The 24,146-nt window shown below is 40.9% G+C and overlaps 1 protein-coding gene across 1 annotated transcript in view; it reads left to right on the top strand.

Moving 5' to 3' along the window:
- LOC121957077 (SH3 and cysteine-rich domain-containing protein 2-like) overlaps positions 1–23,881 on the top strand; it is a 34,474-nt gene extending 10,593 nt beyond the window's left edge. Inside the window, exons 2-11 of the mRNA XM_042505587.1 lie at positions 2,571–2,919; positions 5,618–5,712; positions 7,302–7,386; positions 11,011–11,126; positions 13,862–13,931; positions 14,150–14,271; positions 14,379–14,467; positions 20,182–20,233; positions 21,925–22,062; positions 23,386–23,881. Of these exons, the coding sequence (XP_042361521.1) occupies positions 2,571–2,919; positions 5,618–5,712; positions 7,302–7,386; positions 11,011–11,126; positions 13,862–13,931; positions 14,150–14,271; positions 14,379–14,467; positions 20,182–20,233; positions 21,925–22,062; positions 23,386–23,484 (1,215 nt within the window). The 3' untranslated portion in view covers positions 23,485–23,881. The remainder of the gene's footprint in view (positions 1–2,570; positions 2,920–5,617; positions 5,713–7,301; positions 7,387–11,010; positions 11,127–13,861; positions 13,932–14,149; positions 14,272–14,378; positions 14,468–20,181; positions 20,234–21,924; positions 22,063–23,385) is intronic.
- The last annotated feature ends 265 nt before the right edge of the window (positions 23,882–24,146 follow it).

Raw genomic sequence — 24,146 nt, forward strand, 5'->3', positions numbered from 1 at the left:
CTTTGTAATGTACGCCATCTTAAAAACGGAGCGGATACATTGCACTTGAAGGAAACCAAGGGTTTTCACCACTGTATGAGGCACACATTTTCCATAAACAGATTATTAAAAAGTGTACGCAGTGCAGATGCCAGATGACACTGGCAGAGGAGATGCACAGCCAGGACATTGTTGTGTGTTTTTGGCATGAAAATATAAGACCCAGGCAAATTAACTCAGCAAAACAATTTAGGAATATTCAAAAAATAATCCAGAGTATTTAGAAAATGTTACCTAGTTTAACTTATTTAACTGAATATGTTACAAATGACATTTTAGAGCATGTAGTCAGTAATTTGTGGTGGAATATGTTTTTTAAGTAACCTTCCCAACACTGTTAGAGGATTATTACTACTCTATGAAGTATAGAGGAATGTTGGTGAATCTGTCTCACCACAGCATCCACTTTTAGCTCTCTGGAGCTTTTGATTGTATCACACAATATTCATCAGCAGATGGAGTTTACCCAGTTGTCATAAAATCGCAGATGTTGAAATTTCTGTTTTTCTGAGGGGAAAACCATAAAGGGAAAGTGCATCGATTTTACACATCAGAATCTGCTTACAGGGTGTGAAAAGGAGTGTTTAAAGGCTGTTGCTGCTCCAGGGAAAGCTGTGTGAAGTCTGACAAATTCCTTCAAGTGATGTCACTCGAGTCAGCGTCCGTTGGGTCTGAGCAGGTAGCAACACTTTTACGCTGGGGAAATGTAAATCTTCTACCAGATGAAAAAAACAGAAATTAGAGTGGTGGACACGATTCAGACTGACTGTTCGTATCAAGTGGTTTTATTTCTTTCAAACACATAGGGAGAAGGCAATGAGCAACTTCACAAGACATGGCTAAAAAAATTAGCAAGAAATAAAAAAAATATATATATATTAGCACAAAAAGGTAAAAATTGTGTATGTGTGTTATGTCTTTTGTTGTCAAAAAGGAAAAACTAATTAAAAAATACTATTAAGAAAAAAACAAAAAGATAAAAAAAAAAAAAAACAACCCCCCAAAAGTGTTGGAAATTATTAATTTTAAAAAAATGTTTACATTTTTTGTGACATAATTTTAAACCACAAAATTATACTAATTATAAATAAAGTTGTCAGAACATTTTTTCATATTTTTATTGCCCACCCCACCCTTTTTGTGTTCACTAATTTTGTGGTCATTTTCTTGTCACCTTTTAGCAATTTCCAGAAATGTGTTTGACATTTCCCAGCAATTTGGTCATTGCCCTTTTCCCCATGTTTTTTCAAAGAAATCAAACCAATTTGCTCAGGTTTCAAAGGGTTAATTACAACTTAGAAACCATATAACACCAGTCCTAGCATCCTCTGCCATTATTATGTACTGGTTACCTTAGCTCGTCTTCATCAGTGCGGCCTGATTAAGGGATAAGCACACGCGCTCAGTCAAACAGACTTTTGTTTCTCTTGCTCTGCCTCCGTGTGTACCTCACAAACGCACACACAAACTCAAACAGACAAACTGTTTTCATATCTTATTCCCAGACACGCGGAGCTGTAAACAGCATGTCCCTGTAAAGTGATTATGTTTGGCGCTGAGCAGAGCAAGCGCAGACAGGCAGAGCGTGTGCACGCAGAGTGTCTGTGGCCTACTGATTATCTGTCTGCCTGTCTGTCTGTGCCGAACCACTCTTCCCCTGCGACACAACCACGCCCTCACACTGCTCTCCTGCTGCCATCGTATGTGATGGTAACAAATGCCTGCCTATCCCTTGGGGGGAAACTAGCATCATCATCCATACACCGAGCCGGAGGGAAACGTCAGGAAACATGCATTTATCTAACCAATCAATGCTGGATGGCTGCAGAGAGCTGCGCATAAAGATGTGCAGTTTTGTCGTCTGATTGCTCTGCTTTTCGAATTGCAGCAGCCATCAATTATTGAAGACAGTTTGGGCGATGCAGCTTACAAGATACAAGTATGGCTGGTTATGTCAATACACACAAGAAAGGTTATGAAATTTGATATTGTTGGATGTTGAAGGCATGTGAGTTTTAGAATTTGTGGCGTATTCAATCGGTACAATGAGCAGCCTCCAGCACATTAACAGCCCTGAAGATAGGCTGTTGATAGATGATAACACAGTGTAAACTGTCTTGTCTCATTTCATCACAATAGCCCCCCTGCCACCACCACCACCAGGGAAATGCCATTTGCACTCAGCAGTCCTCGATCTATAGCCGTGGGTGTTCTCAAAAAGAAAAGGCATATCTTGTTTAACCGTGGGCCAAATGCACAAGCTGCCCTCTATAATGTGAATGATATGCTCACCGTACAGGTAGCTATTAATGTGCTCTTTCCATATGAGGCGATATTGCATTTCATGAGTCACCCTCTCCCCCGATGGTGCACAGAGCAGAGTGTTGTTATTATGGATGCCGGGATATTGCCTGCGCTGCCCCGAGGGCGCACTGGACATTTGTTATTGCTCCCAAATGTGGCTCTGCATTCTTGCTTATCTTGTGTTTATTCTTAGCTCTCTCTCTCTCTCTCTGTCAATGTGTGTGCAGCTCCAGAGACTAAAGCGCTCGCTGTCCTTCAAGACCATGATGCGCAGCAAAAGCGTGGAGAACTTCTTCCAAAGGTCCTACAGCGACGCTCGCCTGCCTCCAGACTTCATCACCGACCCGCCACCTCCTTCCCCCCCTCTGCTGCCCGGCTCTCCGCTCGTTGGCGACCGCTCGCAGTCCAATTCACCATCTCTAAGCCCCAACCCCTCCATCTCCTCCCACTCCCCATCTCTCAGCCTCTCCCCATCGCTGCCCGCCAAGCCACCCCGACCGCAGATCACACACTGCTTCCAGGATCATGTCTTTCGCAAGCCCACCAACTGTCAGCACTGCAAGCACATGATAGTGGGTAAGCCTCTCCTTACTCCCAACAACAGGGATACTTTCTCTGCCCAGGGGCCAGTTCATAAACAAACATAAATAATCAATATACAAATAATTAGCCTGGACCTCTGTCAGAAAGTTTCAGGCAATGTTGTTTTTTTATAGATATAAATAAGCTCTATTTTGGGGCCTTTTTATAAAACAGGATGAACAGGCTGAAAACTGAAGCCAACACACAACTGTCAAGTGTAGTTCCTCTGATGGCCACGTGAAGCTGGCACCAGCAGCTAAAGCAGCTGCCATCCCTATCAACTCAAAGCTCTGTCCTCCAAACCTTTTCCTGTTGCTTTGTGGCTCTCTTACAGGAGACTGCTGACATGAAGGAGCATAGTTTGTGGCTCTCCAATGAATGTAAATATGAAAATAATGTGTGAGTCTACCATTACGGCTGCATTGTAGCTCCCAGCTTCCGGTATCCATAACTAGCTCTCATATCATGTAACTTGCATTCATTAATAAGCTCTATTTTGGGGCCTTTTTAGAAAGCAGGAAGCTCTAAGGCTGAAAAATGAAACCAACGCAGGAGTGCCAAGTGTAGTTCCTCGAATGTCCACTTGAGGCTGGCAGGCTCCAAAATTGGGTCAATCCCTGTAGACTTCCATGTTAAAATGCCCTATGTCAATAATAATAATGATACATTTTGTTTATAGAGAGCTTTTCAAAGTACTCAAAGACACTTTACAAAAGTCATAAAGATCACAAAAAAGAGTACAGTAAAATACACAATAAAATAGACACAACATAAAAATACACACAGCATTAATTCTCATTATAAGCAGTTTTAGACTTTACAGCAGAAATAAACAAGTTTACAGCCTACAGCTAATTTCAACATTCTTGCTGACAGAAATCAAAGATGGCAACAGCCACCTTGACATCAAACTCGAGGCTTGAAAATAGGGTCTGCAAACCAGTGGGCAAGGTTACGGTAGCTACGTTCATTATTTTTACAGTCTTTGCTTTTTATGCAGTCATGCACCCTATTTACATTCAAAGTACAAAAAAAAATCCAGTTTATTTTTATTGTGAATTATAAATGGTCCGCAGGCCGATCTGCACCAATTCTAGCCCAGGGGCCATAAGTTGATTTTACTGCTCTAGACTCTCTTTCCTTTTTTCAAGCCAATTTTTAGCTGCAGTTTTCACAGTATCTCTGCCATCTAGTGTAAACTGGAGAACACTTTATAGACCGAGCATTACCTCCTGTGCTGAAGACATTTAAAATTGTTATATATGGACAATGTTTTATCACCACAGCAGGATTTAAGAGTCTACAGCTCCTTAAAAAAAAGTTTGGCCCTTGGGGGAAATGTACTCGTGGATGGACCCCAGCCCCTGGCTTTCATCTGCAAAATGTCACTCACGTTTACAAGAACCAACCACAAAAGGGATGCAACATGATCACAAAGAGATGCAAAGTCACTGCAAAAAAGCTTTGTGTCTTGCTTCTTTGTAGGAGAGGTTGTGGGGCTTTTTGCACAGGGCCTGTTGTCTTATAATCTTCCTATAAATACACTTAGATGCCAGAGAGTTGGTTTATAAAGATTGTCTCATCTGACATCTCTGCCAGGGAGTGAAGATTAGATACACATTTCCCAAAATGTCAACTGCTCCTTCAGGTATGGTGACATGAACAAAACAGTAGCACTTGTTCCAAAGAAAAATCCCCCGAAACAGATGACTTTTAAACGTCCCCACATCACCGGTTAAATGTATTTTCATCTCCATTAAGGGGAAATTAGATTCAGATTGGTACTGCATATCGTCAGTGTAGCTCTATCAGAGTTTCTATGTGAGAGGAATCCAGTGGATTATTAACAGGGATTGCTGTGGTGCAGATGTGTGAACGCTCTCATCCCTTATTTACCGCTTACTTGAACTACAAACTGCTGCTAGTATTTTTGCTAAATCTACTTCCTGTCACTATGATCAATTACAGACTCCAACCTGCTCCTCTGCTTTTTGCGCCTGTGGCGGGTTGCTTTTTTGCATGCATTGTGGGTTTATTTATGTAATGCATCACCTCGCTCTGGCTGTCCTCCTCTGCAGTCCCCAAACACAGTCCACCACCGTCTGCTTGTTAAGCTGACGAAGTAGAATCCATTTTTTCTCTTTAAAGCAGAAGCGGTGTTTTCATCGAGCCGTCCAATTTCTTTGATTGTTGTTTCTGCTCCGTAATAGACTTGTCAATGTCATCCCATCTACAACAAATCTAAAAACAGACTCGACACCTTAATCGTTAAAAACATTCACCAGTCTGCAGAGGATTACCTAACACATGAGGGGGAAACTAAACATCTAAACACTCAAAGGCTTTTATCGCTGAAGCACTCGAAAACAAAGATGAAAGAGCGAGATGACTCAATGCCAAATCGATTATTATTGAAATATCTCCAGCTGGTTTCCAATCTCTCCAGCTTGTTTTGGAAGAGGAGTTGTTGATTATGAAGCTGTTAATGTCAACGCCAGCTTGATTAAAGCGGGACGCCTCTTGATTACTCTCTCTACCTGAGTGGAGGGAAACCTGCTCACATGATCTGAAGGCCACTTTGCTTTGTTAGGACATTCTGCCTGTTGCAGATCTGCAGCCTGCTGTGTATTTTGTCTTTGTGGCTGCCTCCATGTCTCTGCTCTCATTCTCGCATCTCTGTCCCTCTCTGCAGGAAACTCCAAACAGGCGCTGCGGTGTAAAACATGCAAGATGGCTGCTCACCTGTGGTGCACCTCAGAACTATCGCAGCAGCTGTGTCACGGGAAGGTGCGGTTACACTCACAGAATTTAGGTTTTTTATTTGATAGCCCTATATATGACACTTTTTTTTCTCAACACAGGCACTGACTGAATGTCTTGGTTTGCTCAGTGTTTTTTGTTGTTTTGTTTTGTTCTGTTTTTGGCAACATCTTTTGCTGAGCAACCACTGCTGTGGTGTCACTATGTGCTTCACTTCAGACGGTGTGGGCGATAATGTAGATTTCATATTTTTAAAAAATCAGTTAATATAAAAAACATCAAATCACAAAGTTCAATCAGTCAATAAATAAGTTACCTATTGCTGGTTGTAGCTTTTTATTTAACAGATATGAGATTGGTTTGGAGATCAATTAGGCCTAAATTCTCAGGCTTCAAAGAGTATCTTAAATTTTAATCCTTGCTATTCAAATAAGATAAACCACCTAAAATTCACTTAGGGACAACTTATGTTGACCGAAGAGGAAGCAATATCTTTTATGCACAAAGTAAAAGAGAATGAATCTGCATGCAGATCAATAAACTAACCCTGTGTTTATCGAAAAACAATAACTAACCCTGTGTTTATCGAACAACAAAAGTTTCTCCTCCTCAGTCAGTCCAACCTTCAATTTCTCTGATTTTCAACCGCCAGATTACATAAACACCAGCCACAATAACAGTTAGGATCGCAATCATGATTTCAATTACCTGCGCCACCGTTGCCATGGTAACTTTACCATGAACCCGCACTGCTGGATGGTGCAGAATTTTACCTGCACAAAATTAGTCAAATGAATTTGGGTAATTTTGTGAAAAAGTCTTAAGCACAGTGTTTAAATGAAAAACATCTTTAGAAGAAAAAAGTCAAAGTTTGATCTCACAACACAGGAACACTGTTGACCTGAGAAGTGGGGTTTCAGAGATTTCAGACAGAGCTTTTGTGTTTATCCTCTGGTGCAGGGCAGAGGACATTAGCATGCAGTGAGAGGCGAGACCTTCTGAGAGCCACTCGGAAAAATTTTTAAGAGCACTGTGTTCAAAACGGCTCAGTGCAGTTTGATAGGGGAGCACAAAGACGGAGAGAGGGGAGGCAGGGGAGCGATGAGGGCAGGGAGAGGTAAAATATCATCAGACCAGAACTTGGGTATCTTTAGAGGGAACAAAGGTGTTACGGAGTGTTTCTTACATCAACATAATATGACAAACTGAGTGGTTCATTTGCAAGTCAAGGCGAAGACAAACTGATATCTCAGCTGAAACACTTACTGTGATTAATTTAGTGTGAAATTGCGCTACACACACATGCTTGGATCACATGTTCATGCCTGTGTGTAAGCCATGCGCACACTCGTAAGTGGTTAAGTGGATTCATTGTTCAGAATTAGGAGAAAAGAGAGCTACACGGTGCCTCAGTGTGTGACTCGATGGCAAAAAATTAGCTCTTTTCCTGCTGCATCTGCACCACTCAGTTCTTCCTTATGTGTCTCTGATTCAGTAATTTTCAAATGGCTCCATTAATGTCCAAAAGTCAGTGCATGGAGATAGTTTCCCACTAAATCAACCTAAAACAAGAAGCAAACTGAAAAAAATCATTCTTTCTCTTCTCCTCCTTTTAGTCTGGAGCATTCAAGCGAAACTTCAGCTCGCCAATGCTCGTCAACGACCAGTTGTCTGTCGTCAAGGAAGTTCAGCCAAGCCAAGGTGAGCTGCATACCTGAGCGTTCTTGCAAGTGTGTGTGTCTTAGGATGAGTGCACATGTGTTGTGCAATGCAAGCATCCCATGTGTTTTTGTGATGTTGCTCTTGTCTAGCCTTTTTGGTTCATTTGTAGACTTTTGTGCGCTTGTGCACGCACTGTAATAAAACCACAGCTGTCTCCATCTCACCTGACAGCCAAGGAGCATGAAGTGGAAAAATAGAAAGAGGAAGAACAAATTCAGCTTCTATTGGAGGCTGATGGACGGTCTGCACCCTGAAAGTATGTGAATAAATATAAGTTCTAATATTTATGTTTTTGCTGATGTTTTGTACTGTATATCCTTTGACTGATGACAGGTATTATTTTATTGTCTGGCACTACAATTCCATGTTTAAAGCCTCCTAGCATTGAAAAGCTGCCTATTTTCTGATTGATCCTAACTAGCTCTCTGCACCATAACATCCACCTTTATTTCACCCAAATTACATTCTGAACACAAATTCTGTTTTTTACTTAGTGCTTAGTGTTTTCACTTCAGCACAGACTGTTGTGTCCTCAAAGAACCTGAATTTGTTCTTCCTTTCATCTTCATCTCTGGATGGGAGATGTTTTTCTACCTTTGGATGAACATCTGTGTTAGGTGATACAGTCCTTCATCCTCCATACTGTATGCCTTGCTGAATCAGCGTTAGCGCCTTGTGCTGTCACTTCCTCGCACCATCCATGAATCAGGGTACAATTAACCTACAGCTCTGTCATCACCCCGAGCTGAGCGCCATGACGCCTGGGACCCTGCCAGGGCCAGCTGAGACTGCAACATGCCAAACTCACAGTCACACATTGCAAAGTGTCCTCATAATTATGCCAAGCAAAGGCTTGGTAAAATACTGAGCGTGTGTTTACACACATCAATATCAGATGGCATTTTTTTTAATGAAAGGATTCACTCACAGAGCCTCTAATTTCCCATCAGCTGCCTTTTGGCAGAGCAGTTTATTGTGTCATATTAAACCTCATTTAAGAGTGTGAGAGTCTAATAGCTGCTGCAGGAGGGAAGTACTTAACAGTTAAAGCGCTAGGTTGCAATGTTTCATTGACAATTAAAATCTGATTAGCTACAAATTGAAGAAGGATTTGTTTCTCTATTTAAAGGCTTTGTATTCATCATTCAGAACACTGACACATCAGAAAACAACAATTTGCTGTATAAAAATATATTGGAGTTATGGCAGAGAGTGAATTCATGCCACCTCTGTGTATGTTGTAATCTGAGCATCTCTGATCATATTTTTTTGGTAGCCGGTCCGGCCGTGCGGGTATGTGGGTCCCTGTATGTATCCCACTGGCTCATTAATCGCCTACGATTTGCACAGTGTTCCTTCTACCTGCTGTACCTGCTGTTCACACAATTAGCTGCTAGCTCATGGATGTATAAATAGAACTGGATACATATTTGACGGCTCCAACAATGCAAGGCTCCAACAATGTCCGTTAAAACTTACTCATTGGCATGTTAAGACAAAGAGCTTGATTTCCTCAATATGAAATTACCCGGACATCCGCATCGTGGGGCCCATAGAGCAAGCATACAAGAGTCTCACTGCAACCCAGCAGCTAATTTCTGATTTATCCCTCTGCTGACCTGCTAACCCTCTGCTGTTAATTGTGCAGCTCTTCTAGACTTAAGAAATGTTATCAGACTGAAAAGATCCTGATGGTGCAATGAGTCATTTGAAAAATGTATCCACAGATTTACAGACATCGCATTTACAATGTAAGTCAATGGGAAATGTTCTTTTAGGGACCTTTGGCATAATATGATGGACCTGGACTGTGCATTTCTACTTTTAGCAACTATGAAAAATTGACTTCAAACCCCAGCACTTTTCCTGGGGGCTTATAGTAGCTGCCGGCTCAGACACCTTCACGTTAACAACCATGTGCAGACAATCTCTGAATCATAGATAACGCTCTGAATATCTTACAGAAGCCCCATATAGAGTAAATAGACATGATTTTTGCTTTTATTTATGCTTTTGAAGCAAATGTTGAGTGCACAATGCAATGGCTATACAACTAAAATAATCATGTCTATATGCATTTAAATTGGTTCCCTGTAAGCTTCTCTTTCACTGTGCAATTCTGTCTGCCACCTGGTACAATCTCTTGCAAAGGGTCAAAGGAAGCGTGTCAACAATTGCACAACTAAAACAGGAAGAATAGGGCTTTTGTCCTCCTCCGTAGCTTTCAGTCGCTATCTCCAGTTACCAAAGAATATCACTGTAAGTTCCTTGCTATTACTATGCCCAGTAGCAGAAATGGTGGACTGAGGAACAACCAGAGGATCTGTAGAAACTGTGGTGGTTGCTCGGCTCTGAGGAAAATGGGAAGCAACCCAGTTTTATTTCTGATAGCGGTGCAACAAATTATACCACTTGGAAATGCCATGGGGGAAAGCTGAAAAGTAGTCTGTTTCCACTTTGAACAAGAGGAGCGTTGTTATTGTTAAAGTTAATGTGAAAAAAGATCCTGTTTGAAAGAAGTTGATAGAGCTGAAATATTAGTCAGTGATTAAACTGTGGGTGTTATGAATGTTTTAGCTTTAAGTTTGCCAAAGTAAGCTAAGGTCATGAAGGTATATGACAGTAATGAATACAGTAATAAAGCCATACAGAATTGTCTTTCCTGCACTGAAAAGAAAGCCGAAGGTCAAAGACTCAGTAAAAAGTAATTATTTGTATAGAGGAGTATAGAGTCTTTGAGCACGACTTTCGTATGTTTACTCTCTTCTCCTGCAATTAATTGCTCTTTGCCGAAATGCCTCCCTCAGTGAAACTGCTGCAATAAATTTAAAAACATGAGCTTTATCACCTCTAAATACTACAGCAGTTGTGCTAAATACATTATTGCTGCAGAGTTTCTGTTAGCGTTCCTGTTTAATTTATCACCTATCTGACAAGAGCATGGAGGCAGTGACTTTAATATGAGATTGAAAATCATTATAACTTCATCCTACACACTTACACTCTCATACAGTGCTACTGGCCCTGCAGAAAAAAATTATTCTGCCCTCCATTCGACTCATGTTGAGCAGGATGGGAAAAGGAGCAGAAAATTTAATTCCTAACTTCAGAAATACTCTGATAGCACCAAGCACTTCCATCTACATTAAATGTAGCAATGAAGGCTTTCTTAGGATTTCCATATTTTAAATCTCATCTGTTATTCCTTTCTCTACTCTTTTACAGCTACAGATATAATACGGCTATTAAAACTGAGACACATCTCCTGCCAATAAATAAATTTATAAATAAATCAAAGCGTGTAGAATTATTGGAATGTCTTGATGTCTCGCTAACTTCTGGCTGCTGTCCTCTGTCAGATCTAAAGTGGGTCACTTTGGTCTGACTGTTTTAATACAGTTATATTTAGATTCTCTGGTTCCTCCAGATTGGCTCAAAAATAACGATGTACAGTGTAATCTTAGTGTGCAGTCCAAATTGTGTGTGGCACTGTGTCTTAGCGTGAATAATTTACACGTGTGTTAGTAAATCAAGTGAACATAAGTGTGTGCATGCAGGAGTTTTATGCGTGTGTGTGTGTGTGTTGTGTGTGTATGGTTTCAGAAGCTGCGCGGATGCGTGTAGACCCCGTGTATGCCGCCTTGCGCTATGGGACATCCTTGGCGCAGATGAGCCGCTCCAGTTTTGGCAGTTTATCAGAGTCACCAACACGCAGCCTGGTATGACATCATCACCCTGTTGTCGGGGGGTAGAGGACAGTCGGATCAGTGTGATAAAGGCATAAAGTTTTTACGTCATTGGTCAATTGGTCATCTCACTGGTGATGTATTGAGACCATAAATACAGCAGTGCAGTGATTGTAGCACTACACTTAATAGTTTATAGTTGTACCATTAAATCTTAATAAATCAATATTTGCCACAACTGGCTGATTCCTCTGAAGGAATAGTTTGACAATTTGGGAAATATATGTATTCACTTTCTGGCAGAGTAGCTGGGGATCCCCACTGGAAGCAAGACATAAACAGGATGTGAGTGGCACGTAAGCATTTTGTCATCTAATCCACCCTGACTCCGTCTTCCACAACATCTCAGCCGCCAGCAGCAGCTTCTGGGGAGCTGAGTGGACAGCAGCTGGCTCACCAAGCTGACTGGGAGCAGAAATTTTACTGAACCAAAATAGTTTTCGTGTCAGCTCCATGGGAAGAAATCAGCAGTGTTTTTATGTATTGATCCCAAGTGGCAACCTCTGAGGCTGAAAAATGAAGCCAACGCTGAAGTGCCAAAAAACTGTTTTTTGAATGACCACTTAAGGCTGGTTCCAGAAGCCATTCAATCCCCATAGACCCCCATGTTAAAGTGCTCAGCTTTACAGCAGAAATGAATATGTTTACATCCTGGTACAAAAAAATATTTTGGTCTCTCACAAATTACAACATTCATGACAGCTGTGCAAGGGGTGAATTTAGATATACTTCACCTGTTTATGTTTACTTTAAGTTGTTAAATTACAAATATTTAAGAGTATGAGTGACAGGCTGGCTCCTTCACAGCTCCACCATCTCATCCAAATATGGTAATTTCGGCTCCAAAATCCAAGATGGCAAATTGTGTGATTTCTATGTAGATGACAAAAAATAGACTTGACATGTAGCTAAACCGTGAGAAGAGTCAGTGTGGATTAATGCATAAATAAAATGGAGGCATCTGAGACGAAATGACAGACATTAAATGCTTTTAAAAATGCTTCTAAAAACGCTTTCGGTGTGGAGAAAATTGACAGTGTTTATACCTGTACAGTGAATATAAGCCTCTGCCAAGAGACGTTTAGCTCAGTTTAGTATGACGACCGGAAACAGCGAACTTAGCTCTGTCTGAAGGTAAAAAATTCCACTTAACAGCAACTCACTAAATTCACTAATTAACATGTTATGTCTTGTTTGTTTAAGCCGTACAAAAACCAAAGTGTAAAAAAAGACAATTTGCCATTTTATGGAGGGTTATCTGCTACACTCTTTTGCTATGTCTCAATTTGCATACTCCTGTTAGTACACGTTTATGTGTTTATATACAACATTTTGTAATGTTGTCTCAATTCAAACACAGTTTTGCATTTAATAAAAATGACGATGACACACAACCTCCAATACTTGATCGTGATTGCGGCTTGCTAAACTATCTGCCGTCTTGATTGGTTGCTCACGGGAGCAACTGCTTCAGCTGATTGACTGCCATTTGCTCATGTTTGGTGGTCCACCCGCTTCTGCTCTTCTCTTCTTGGCCATAATGGTGACTATTGAGGGTGTCCAGCCTTGTGCACTCTTTCCACACTTCATAAGCGTTGTGTGAACACCATCCAGGTACTCATAGTGCACTCCTTTTTACTTACGCACTCAAAATAACAATTTTAAGTATGGAAGAACATGGATTGAGACACAACATTGACCTTCCAGTCCTTGTGCTAAGCTTAACTAACCTGCTAGCCTAATAGAGAACTTCAGGAATCAGTCCTAAAACCCAGAAAACCTTTAACATTTCATCGCCTCTGGTTCCCTCCTCTCAAAGGCAATATTTTTTAATGGGTTTTTCATTAGAAGCTTTAAATAAAGGTATGTGGTTAACAATAGCATAAGAGACTTTAACGTTTTGTTCTTCAGATATAAAATACATCAGTAAATACTTCACTTGCAAACTTTGAAGCTTTGAGCTTTGAGTAGACTACAGAATGTCATCAATCCAAATTACGCTAAACACAGCTGTAGCTGTGGCAACACAACCGTTGTGTAGTTTGTTTATAACGTTAGCTTTTGATTGATAGCAAGTGCATTGAGGCTTGAAAAGTCATAGAAGTGGTGTTCATTTGTGAAGCTATCAGGCTGAACAAAACGTGTAAGAATCATAAACATTTGTTTACCACAGAGTTTATTTTCTGCAGTGATCCAAAATCCAGTGGAAAAATCCCATAGGATTATCCCTTTATTATTATGATTAGGGAATATCCCTTCTTGATGAGCATTCTTCTTGTCGGCTCTCCACTAGAGAGTGAATAAGTGTATTTCCCAAAAACCTTTGCTTGAGAATGAACATCAAAGCTTTTTAAAAGTTTCCCCTCTTTTGAGGTTATGCTACTCACCTATTTAATTTGACAAAGGTTGTGTTGAAGCGTTATAATTGGGCACCAGGGTATCACATGAGGAGCATAATTGATGAAACTGGTTTCTTTGCTCTTCTCATTAAATATAGTTGAATCAGTGTGCAAATTTCCTTTTTCAAAACTTGTTTTCATACATGATCTAAAACTTTATAAGTCATGTATGCAGATGCTTTTACAACACAAAGATGATCTGTGCATTCTGAATAATTCAGAGCAGAAAAGTGTTACACCCACTATCAAATGCATCCTCTTTGAAATCCTGGTGCTAACATTTTCCTCTCTCTTTCCTTCTTTGATAAGGGGGAGGGAGGTGAGGAGATGCAGCAGAGACAGTGCAGCATGGAGGAAGAGATAACACAGGAGACAGGGGGTAAATCACTGTCTGTGTCTCCATGTCGGTGGATAGGCATATGTGCTGTATATTCATGCCTATATGTGCCTATGCATATGTGGTGTGTAACTTTGCATGTCTGTGTGTGAGAAAGAGATTTACAGTGACTGGGTGTGAAAAATTACATGCCCAATTACATATGTAAGGGTGCGTACATGCCTGGCACCTTCTAAGGAAATTTCTCACCCCTCCTGCAGACACTCCTGTCCCTGACAACGAGATTGAAAAGGAGGAAGAGGAGAGCAATGGCCAAGCTCTGACAGAAGCTGCAGAAGCTCCTGCAGAAGCTCAGACCCCTGCAGAGGAGAGCAGTGCGATGGTACGGCTCTGTTTAATCCCCCTGTGCAAACTGTTACCCCTTGTTGTTTTCCTTCTCCAGCATGTATTTCTGTCTCACTCCCCGTCCCTGTGTCTCTCTGTGTCCAGGTGCCCAAGCGCATTGAAGTTCACTCCATCCACACCTATGTAGCGCTCTACAAGTTTCTGCCTCAGGAACAAAATGACCTGGAACTTCAGTGAGTAGAAACCGAGCAGACTGCAAGCATTTTCATGTGTGTGCACGTGCAGGAGTGCTCGTGTGGTATTGTGTTTTGGCTATTGTGCCTTTGCTTAGTGTGCCCCGGCTGTTGTTCCTGCAGGATGAAAATGTCCCCACCATCTGTAGAGGACGGTGCCGGGGCGCCCTTAAGGACGACTAATTATAAACTCCAAGCCCATCACTGTCCCCTTATAGAGCTAGCCACTGAGCTGTGTACCCAGCAGGGGAGAGGATAAAGACACTGAACAACTGAGAGATGAAAGGGAGGAGGGACATAAGGGGAGATGGCATGGTGCTGGAGATTATCATAGGAGGAGAGAGAGCAATGGGTGAAATAGGCAGAGAATGCAAAATGCAAATTTAAAAGTAAAAGCTCTATAAGATGAAAGAGGGCGAGGAAAGAGAAGAAAGGAAGGACGGAGCAGTAAAATGAGGCCAGGATGTGAGGTGTGTGTGTGTGTGTGTGTGTGTATGTGTGTGTATATTGTTAGGGGACAACAGAGGTAGATCCATGGGACTGTCAACAGCCATCTGTTCTGTGGGTTTGTGTGAGACTGCACAATATACAGTATGTGAACTAATGAAAGTATTATGTGCCTCTGCTTCTGTCGGGGTTTGACCAGTTTGGACCGCAGAAGACAAAATGTACTAACTTATTTTATGCCTGTCTGCCAGCCATAGCTGTGGCTCGAGGCATTATGTTTTCGGGATGTACATCCGTAAGTCTGTACATCTATCCATCCCATTGTCATGAACGCAATATCTCAGGTACACCTGAACAATTAAAAAAAAAAAAAACCACAAACCTCCACTTGAACTCGACGATGAACTGAATAGATTTTGGTGGGCAAAGTTAGGGTCACTCTGACCTTGTCCGTCTCATTCTTGTTAACACAATATTTCAAGAACGCCTCAAGGGAATTCCTTCAAATTTGGCACAAACGTCCAGTTGGACTCAAGATTGAACTGGTTAGATTTTAGTGGTCATAGGTCATAGCTTAAGGTCACTGTAACCTTGTCTGTCTAATGTTTGTGAATGCAATATCTCAAGAGCACCTTTAGGGAATTTCCTTAAATTTGGCACAAACATCCACTTGGGCTCACCGATGAACTAATTCGATTTTTGTGGCCAAAGGTCAAGGTGACTGTGACACTGCATCCTTGTCATTCTCATGAATGCAACATCTCAAGAGCCATGAGGGAAAATTCCTGGAATCTAGCTCAAAAGTCCACTAAGACAAGAATAAGCTGATGAGAAATGGTGGTTGAAGGTCTGTGTGAAGTGATGACATTATATATCCAAAAGGTCAAAGGTCAGCATCACTGTGACATCATAGGGTTTGCAAAAACACTTTTCTGGCCATTATTAAATGTCATAACTCAGGAACAGAAGATGAGCTATTTGGTCAAATACTGCATTTATTAAACACATTTTAGGTATCCACGTTGATACCCGCTAATTGTATAGATCATCTGTTCTGCCGGGAGGAAGATGTGTGTGTGTGAAGCATCCATGTTTTCACAGACATAGATGTATACTGTATCTGCAGCTTGACTGGTTCATTGGAAATTGTACTTTCCGTTTGAAAAAGTAAAAACGCAATCTCTTTGAAATTAGGCAGATCGCACATGTTCTAAAGGGAACACTCTGGTTACATTAATTCTAAAATTGCATAACTAAAAGATTTACAGAAAACATGAGCACTTGAGCTGTTTGAATTTAAAAGCCCTGACCACCCACACAGGTTTTCAGAATTACTCTGGAGGATTTAATGGACCTATGCTGGTAATTAAGGTCACCAAATCTCTGTTGTTTTGACCAGAATCACTCTTCATTTGTTATCACATTGCACTTTGTTTACCTTTTGTCATTATGTTTGAGTGTTGAGATTCTGAGTGTGAAATGTATGCAGTCATATAGTGCCCTGTTCCCTCAGTGGAATGAAAATAGTAGTGTCATGGCATGGACACTACTGAGTAGTATCTGATCCATCACTCTTTCTATAGTGAAAAGGAGTGATTTCAGACACAGCACCTGTACACAGGAGTGATGAAGATGTAACTTGCTCTATGCTAACTGTGCAACACAACTAAAGGGAGAGTGTGGCGGATCTCAGTCAAACTAGAGATGTGCTTGATGAGTTGACTGATTAGTTGCTGTTATTTCTAGTCAGCATCAGAAATACTAATCTCTCAAACTTATTCTTAAATTATTATTTTATTAATATCCGTATTAAAAGTGCATACTGACATAATTTGCTCTTAGTCAAATGCTTTATGAAAAAAGGAGCATCTGTTAGCTACTAGTGTTGACAAGGCCAGATTAAAAGAAAATAAGCAAAAACTTTAAAAAAGACACATTGCTCACCCTGCACCACAAGTAACAAGGGCGAAAGTGGTATGAAAACGACATCTCGTAAAACCGGTGCCATTTGGCAATATTATGATATTATTTAGTGAGTTGCTGTCATGTTTGGAAGGATTAAAATGCTCATAAAAGACAATGCAAAGTGCCAAACATTTTGCATTTAAAATATGATATGGATGTTGAAAAATTTGATGAAAGATTTTAAGTAGCTTTTATAATATACACAGTATTTTTTTTTTGTTTAAATTGTGCTGAATTTTGACAGTTCTGAATGATGCCGTACTTTTAGACCAGTGGACTCCTCTATGTTTCAACTTCTGTTGAAACATTAGGGAAATTAGTCGTTGGGAACTTTGAAAATAGTTTAGCTTGGTCATAGCAGGAAAAGAACACATGTCATTTATAACATTAGAAATGACTACACTGGGCATATATGTGCATGTTAGCTCACTGTCATGACTTACTATGGAACTGAGCCATCGTTGACAAAATTTGTTTCACCGGCACTTTTCCTGCTATGTCAAGTTGAAATGTCTGCTGAGTGGCTTCTAGAGACCCCCTCTCCAGTGAAAGTCAAGTTTTAACCTTGTTTACATGTCCACATGGTGTTTTTTATATACTCCAAGACATAACATGAGGGAAAAAAGCAGTCAGTGTCATAGTTGAGCATGTTTGCCTTGGATGACAGTGTACCAAAGACAGTCTCACAAACACACATTCAGTCTCCCATGGTTTGTTATGTCACAGACATAAATGCAGCAGCTATCTTTTGTCTGCATTGTAATTATCTCTATCCCAACTTGTTTCTATAAAAAACCACATTCCAGAGAAGACATGAGACTGTATTTACGCATAATATTTAATAGAATTGTGTCCTTCACTTTCTTTGGGTGCAGTCCTTGTGAAGTGGCCCGTAGAATTGTTTGCTGTAATTTGTCCATTCTGTGAGCATCGACCTGTGGAGGTACTGAAGCACAAGAGATCCCTTCAGCCACGACATGAGACTGCTTCAAGCGTTGAGTTGACTCAATTGCAATGCCAACGGTGAAACAACCGCATTGCTCCGCTGCCACTTATATGTTTTTCTCAACTGAACACAATGATAAAGATACACAGTGATCAATATACACAGGAAAAAAATAACACCACATATTAAACAATATTTCCAACATTACACTGAAATACACTCCTCACTGTACTCTAGCAAGTCAAACCATCAACCAATAAAACAAACTTGTCACGGGTAAATGGCCTTCTCGCTTGCCAAAACTGACACTGAAGAACGGTGTGACTCCAGTGGAAAAGAGGAAGTTGAAAATATTTAAATTTTTATGTGCAAAAACCGCCAGAAAAACATAGCGCAGAGCAGCAAGAGAGGAGCACCAGGAAATAATGGTTTTGCTGGCAATGCATTTCTAGTGATGTGCAATTGTCCCTTCAGTTTCACTTTTACCACAACATGCCAGAGGTGACAAGAGGTGGCAATCACAACATGTCAGCTGTTTGATAAAGTAGTCACACCAAAGTCTCATGTAATCTATTACTGTTTACAAGCAGAGGTTTGCGTGTTTGATTAGCAGAGTTGTGGGTGAGCGACTGAGGGACGGGACTCATTTGCATCTTCACATATCTATGCATATTGAATAAAGCATGGAAGAAACTTCTAAATATGCAATTTTAATGAACAGAGATTAGTTTTTAAACGTTTAATCAATACTGTAGGGGAGCTTTGAAATTGTTTGGGTTCGTGTTTGATTCTTGATTATTTTCCTGTTTTTCCTGCATAAGACAAACCTGGGACCTTGCTTCTGTTTGAAGGTGAAATAAGATTAGTTTAGTTTATCTGTGCTGGATTAAGATTTTGATAGGATCAGGTAGCAGGTCTTCTCAAAAGTAAGGATTTTTAATACTTTCTGCTCTTTTGAATAGATTAGTTTTTATTTCACCCAAAGAAAACACACCAAAAAAACCTCACTGTCATCTGGTGCTTCTGTTTCTGCCTCCCTGACTGTGGGTGCACAGAAACAGGAAATACTGATGCAACATTTAATGAAGTATGTCCAAATGTTAAGACTGTGGCATCAAATATCTTAAAATTACATCATGTTCCAGCATCTATTATTGGAATTATTGAGGTGCATTTTTAATTCCTCCGTATCTCATGAATGCGGTATCTCAAGAACACGTTTAGGGCATTTCTTCAAATTTGGCACAAACGTTCAAGTAGACTCAACGATGAGCTGATTAGAATTTGGTGCTCAAAGGTTAAGGTCACAGTGACCTTAAGTAAGTCTAATTTTCATGAGCACAATATGTGAAGATGGCCTTTAGGGAGTTTACTCAAATTTGGCACAAACGTCCACGTGGACTCAAGGGTAAAGTGATGAAAATCTTGCAGTTAAGGTCACGGTGACCTCATACAACATGTCTTTGGCCATAACTCAATTTTTCACTGACGTCAATGTAAACTGTGAGCGCAACTTGACTGGTGTATGGAGGCATCCAACATAAAATATGCATCAATGAGTTGGCTAAGAATAATTTTTATATAATCTATCCAAAAAACAAACTATACATTTAGGTTTTAAGTAGCACTGCTCCTGGGAGAAACCTCAGTGAGTAGAATAATTGCCTCATATTTCATAAGTGGCCGGTAACACTTGAAATATATGGGTCTTACCCTAGTTGGTAAGTTTATGTAACTGTGTGCAAACTTGTGTGTGTGAGTGATGATCATATAGGGCAGTAGTGAGAGCAGACACCCAGGAGACACAACGTACAGAAGTGCATTTGGGACAGCAGTTCCTCCCTGTGTATCTAGGACAGGGTGTACACTGTGAATATGTGTGTGTGTGTGTGTGTGTGTGTGTGTGTGTGTGTGTGTGTGTGTGTGTGTGTGTGTGTGTGTAGAGAAGTCTCATCAAAAACTGGTGGCATCATTAGCATGCAGGCCAGGTTGGCTGCAGATTAGGTCCAGCCATCACCACTGCAGTACACGCCACAAAATCGTATTTCATGTAGACCTCCTGACTTTGGTGTCAGCGGCTCTGTCACCTCTGCGGAAGGACACAAAGACTCATTTTAACCTCCACAGCTTTGTAACCATCGGTACAACAGCTTTCTGTGACAGTTTGATAATGTTATCTTTTGTGCTTGAGCTCAATTCTTTTTTTTTTTGTCTTGCTCGCCACTCTCTCTCTCTCACCCCCTTCATCTCCCCATCATGTATCCCACTCTCGTCTCCTCTTTTTCCTCTCCACCTCAATCACCTCCCCTTCATGGCTGCTTTTTTTTCATCCTCTCTCATGTCTTATCTCCTCTAGTCCCGGCGATCGTGTGCAGGTCACCGACGACTCTAACGAAGAGTGGTGGAAGGTGGGTGATAAATCATTTGCAAACATCTGCGTGCGTGTTCTTGTGTGCACATTTGAGTGCACAGAAATGTGTCCGCATGCAATTATTGTGCACATTTTTTAATTTGGGTCTTTAAAACAAGCCTTTAATGTATCACACCTGCTCCATTTTTGCTTGTCGTAAACATGCAGGCAGCCACAGACAGAAATAGAACATAATTTCCCCCGAAAATTATCAAGAGTTTACATAATGAACTAGACTAGTCACACAGCCTCAGAGAGATCTTCATTGAGTCTGTAATGAGCTCCTGATGGAAACAAATGTGCATCTGTGAGCGTCTCGGTGTTTCATCACGGGAAAAAAGGAAGCTGCACCCAGACTTAACTAAAGTGCAGAGTCTGTGGACCAGTATTTACTACCACTTATGTATCCTAAAATGAGGCAGCAGTCATTAAACACTTTAAAATAACACTGACGCTCCAAGGAACCTTTAAATTATGTATAATTTGTGAATCATCTGCTCATCACTAATGTATGGTTTGTGAATCACTTCAGTCCCAACACCTGAGAGAGAGGAAGATAAACTGTGAAACACTGCTGCATAATGAAGTTCATTCAGACGTCATCTGTTTTCAGCAGCCAGCAAGGCGCCATAATCTGCTGTTTCTTTGAATACACTGAGAATGAATCTGACATTAAGGTGGAGCAGTTTCTTGTTTACATTTCAAAACAATTATTACCTTTTAATTTGTGTAATTTCAGTGTTTTGTCTTCCTGAGTTGTTTCTACTGCTGCCACAATGATTCGTCACTGCACTGACAGAAATGTGTTGCTGTCTGCTTCATTTTAATTTCCAATTACTATTCAGAATGGAGAAACTCTTTCTTCCTAATGCCTTAAAAGATGATGACAACTCTGAAACATATCAATAAGTTCAGAAATGTTCAGCCAGTCTAGTCATCTGCATAACTCAAAACAGACATTCATCTGAAATCTGTGGAATTCGTGGGCATATTTAAGGGCCTATTGAGTCACAGACTGTGCTTTGTGACAGTCTGTGAGTCTGAATCACCCCTAGCTCCTCTGTAAGTCCATCCTCTCAGCCAAATGTGGTCACTTCTGGCTCCAAAAAACCAACATGATGACGGTCAAAATGCCGAACTCAAGGCTTCAAAATGGCAGTCCACAAATCAGTGGATGACGTTGTGGTAGCTGCGTCCATTTATTATAAAGTCTATGTTGGTAACACATTATTGAGATTATTCTAACAGCATATGAATGCAGCTTAAGGCTGTGGAGGTAATGGAGATGTCTGCCACGAGCCCCTCAAAGAATGAGACTGTTGGTTAGTGACATTTCTGTAACATTCTGCTGAGCTCACATAGCCTACCTACAAGTGTGATGCTGAATCGATGCATAAAAATGAATATTATTATCATTGAAAACTTACATTGAAGAGGAAGTTTTGTAGGGCAGGCAGCACTGGCTGTCGAAAGTGCATGTTCTGTAGAGGAGTTTCATGAAGAGACTGACTCCATATTTAGCAAAAAGTATCACAATGCGAAAGTTTTCCAAGGTCTGACACACTAATCAACCCGAATGAACTGATACTTTTGAAAGAATGGGTCCGCACATCACTGTCTAGCAGTCATCACAACACCCGGATACATTTCACGTGTTGACTCTTTGTGCTGTTCTCCTGTGTTTTTCAGGGCAAGAGTGGAGACAAAGTTGGCTTCTTTCCTGCCAACTTTGTGCAGAGGGTCCGGCCAGGAGAGCGAGTGTGGCGGGTCGTCCAAGGTTTTCCTGGTAACCGAGAGAGAGGACACATGGCCGTGAAGGAATCTCAGGTACACCAGTATTCTGTTTTTTTCTTCCTCTCATTGTGAACTGCTACATTCTGAATCATTTATTTGTGAGGATCTATTTGTGGCACCCTCTTCATCCTGTGCAGAGTTGCAGGGGGCTGGAGCCTCTCCCAGCGCACACTGGGAGAGAGGAGGGGTACATCCTGATCAGGGCGCGATCAAAGGATTGGCACCAAAATTATCTCTGTCTTCTGTGTCTTTGTGTCAACATTATGAGGTTCATTATTTCCAGTTTCAGTTTTTACAGACTTTAGCAAGAAATTTTTTTTTTTTTCTAAAGATAACCCACACATCCAAAACTTGTTTTGTTTCCTGTTGCAAGAAGACTCAATGCAGTGACACCACAGTTTACATTAGAGAAAATGAAAATGAAAAACAAATGAGCTGCTGATTATTTTTCAAAATCCTTTCAAATAAATGATAATAAGGGGTTGTGTTATATAATAGTATTTATTATATAATATAGCATTTACATAATTTCAAGTGTTTACTTTTTTTTATTAGATTTTGACAACTTTTAATATGAAAATGAATTCTGACAAATTAAGATGTAATAAGCATAAATTACACTGAATAACTGGGCAACTGCCACTGCCAGCATCTTCATTAATTCTGTTGGCACTGTTATATTTGTTATGTTATAAATATTTATTTACATGAGCACAAAAGTACAAGAAATGTGAATAGTGGATTAGATTAGACCCCATCACGATGTCATATATTTAAGAGGAGTGGTGAAGCCGCTATAGAGGAGGGAATCTTCTACAAACACTGATGGTAATGATGAGATGAAGAGGGTATGGTATTGCTGCGAACAAATCCCTTGCCGCCCAAAAAGCATTTTCCTCATAGGCCACCACTGAAAAAGACGCTTCTTTAAAACTGTTGACAGGAAACATCAAACTCTTTCTATTATGATATTTTGACCCATGGAGGTTTTATATTTGTAAAACATTGAGCCAAGAAAAGCAATTTAAAAATCTGGGATGTCATCACAATGTAAAATCTATGAGCCGAGCGGGAACTCTTGAGCGGAGTGAGTGGTTTAAACGATTTGCACGTATACAGTGGGCCACATACCCCAGAAGGAAATCCGGACACTAGAAATTTTTTTGTCAGTAATTTCATTGGACTGAGTAGGCGCCTTATACTTAGTCGCATGATTTTCTACCAAATAGTTGTTGGCCCTCAGTTCCCCCCGGTCTTCTTGACAATCTGTGTCAAAATCCTTAAATCTAAAAATAGTTCAGTATCTGTTTTCTTTACAGAAAATAGAGCAACTCAGTTTGTGCCTCCTCCTTTCAGATCTGTGTGGGGAAGCGGGAAGACGGCGAGGTGTTCCTGAAGCTGAGCAGCGGGAAGAAGAGAGGGCTGGTCCCAGCTGACTCCATAGAGGAGATCTGAGCTTCTGTGTTCACATAGCCATCCCTCCACCTCTACTTCCCCCGGGAGGCACCCATCCTCAGACTACCACCATCACCCCTCCTCCCCCACCCTGCCCTCGGCAAAACGACAGCCGCAGCCTCTCCAACCAATCCTGACTAAACCAAACACAGATAAGCTGGAGGAAAAACACACTTCTGCACAGAGCTGGAAGCACAGCCCCCCATGAACACACTGCTTCCAGCTGAATTGATTTACTGTCTTTAATAGAGTGTATGCAGTAGTCCTGCTTTTAGAGAGGACCTGTTTCTCAGCAGTCTAGTGTTTCTTTCCAGTACAAAAATCAATGTTTAATTATGACAACGGATTCACAAATGCTTTAAATATGCTCGCCAGATGTTGCTTCTCATTTTGTTTACCGCCATCAAAAAGACGTCTACCAACGTGGGAGGAGGCTGAGTCCCATCACGGGAACATGATGCCTCTGTCAGTGTCCTTTTCTTGTTCGTACCCACTCTGTATGTCTCATCCCTATCTGCTCGTGTCAGGGTCTCTCTGGCCCGGGGACTGATATCAGCTTCATGTAGACTGGTGCACAACATGAGGCACTTGCCAAGGACAAACCACTGCCAGCCGGAGAAAGCTGCTGCCATTCAGACGGAGAGGAGAATCAGATGAAAGGA

The sequence above is a fragment of the Plectropomus leopardus genome, chromosome 17, assembly GCF_008729295.1.
Source record: "Plectropomus leopardus isolate mb chromosome 17, YSFRI_Pleo_2.0, whole genome shotgun sequence".
NCBI classification, from domain to species: Eukaryota; Metazoa; Chordata; class Actinopteri; order Perciformes; family Serranidae; genus Plectropomus; species Plectropomus leopardus.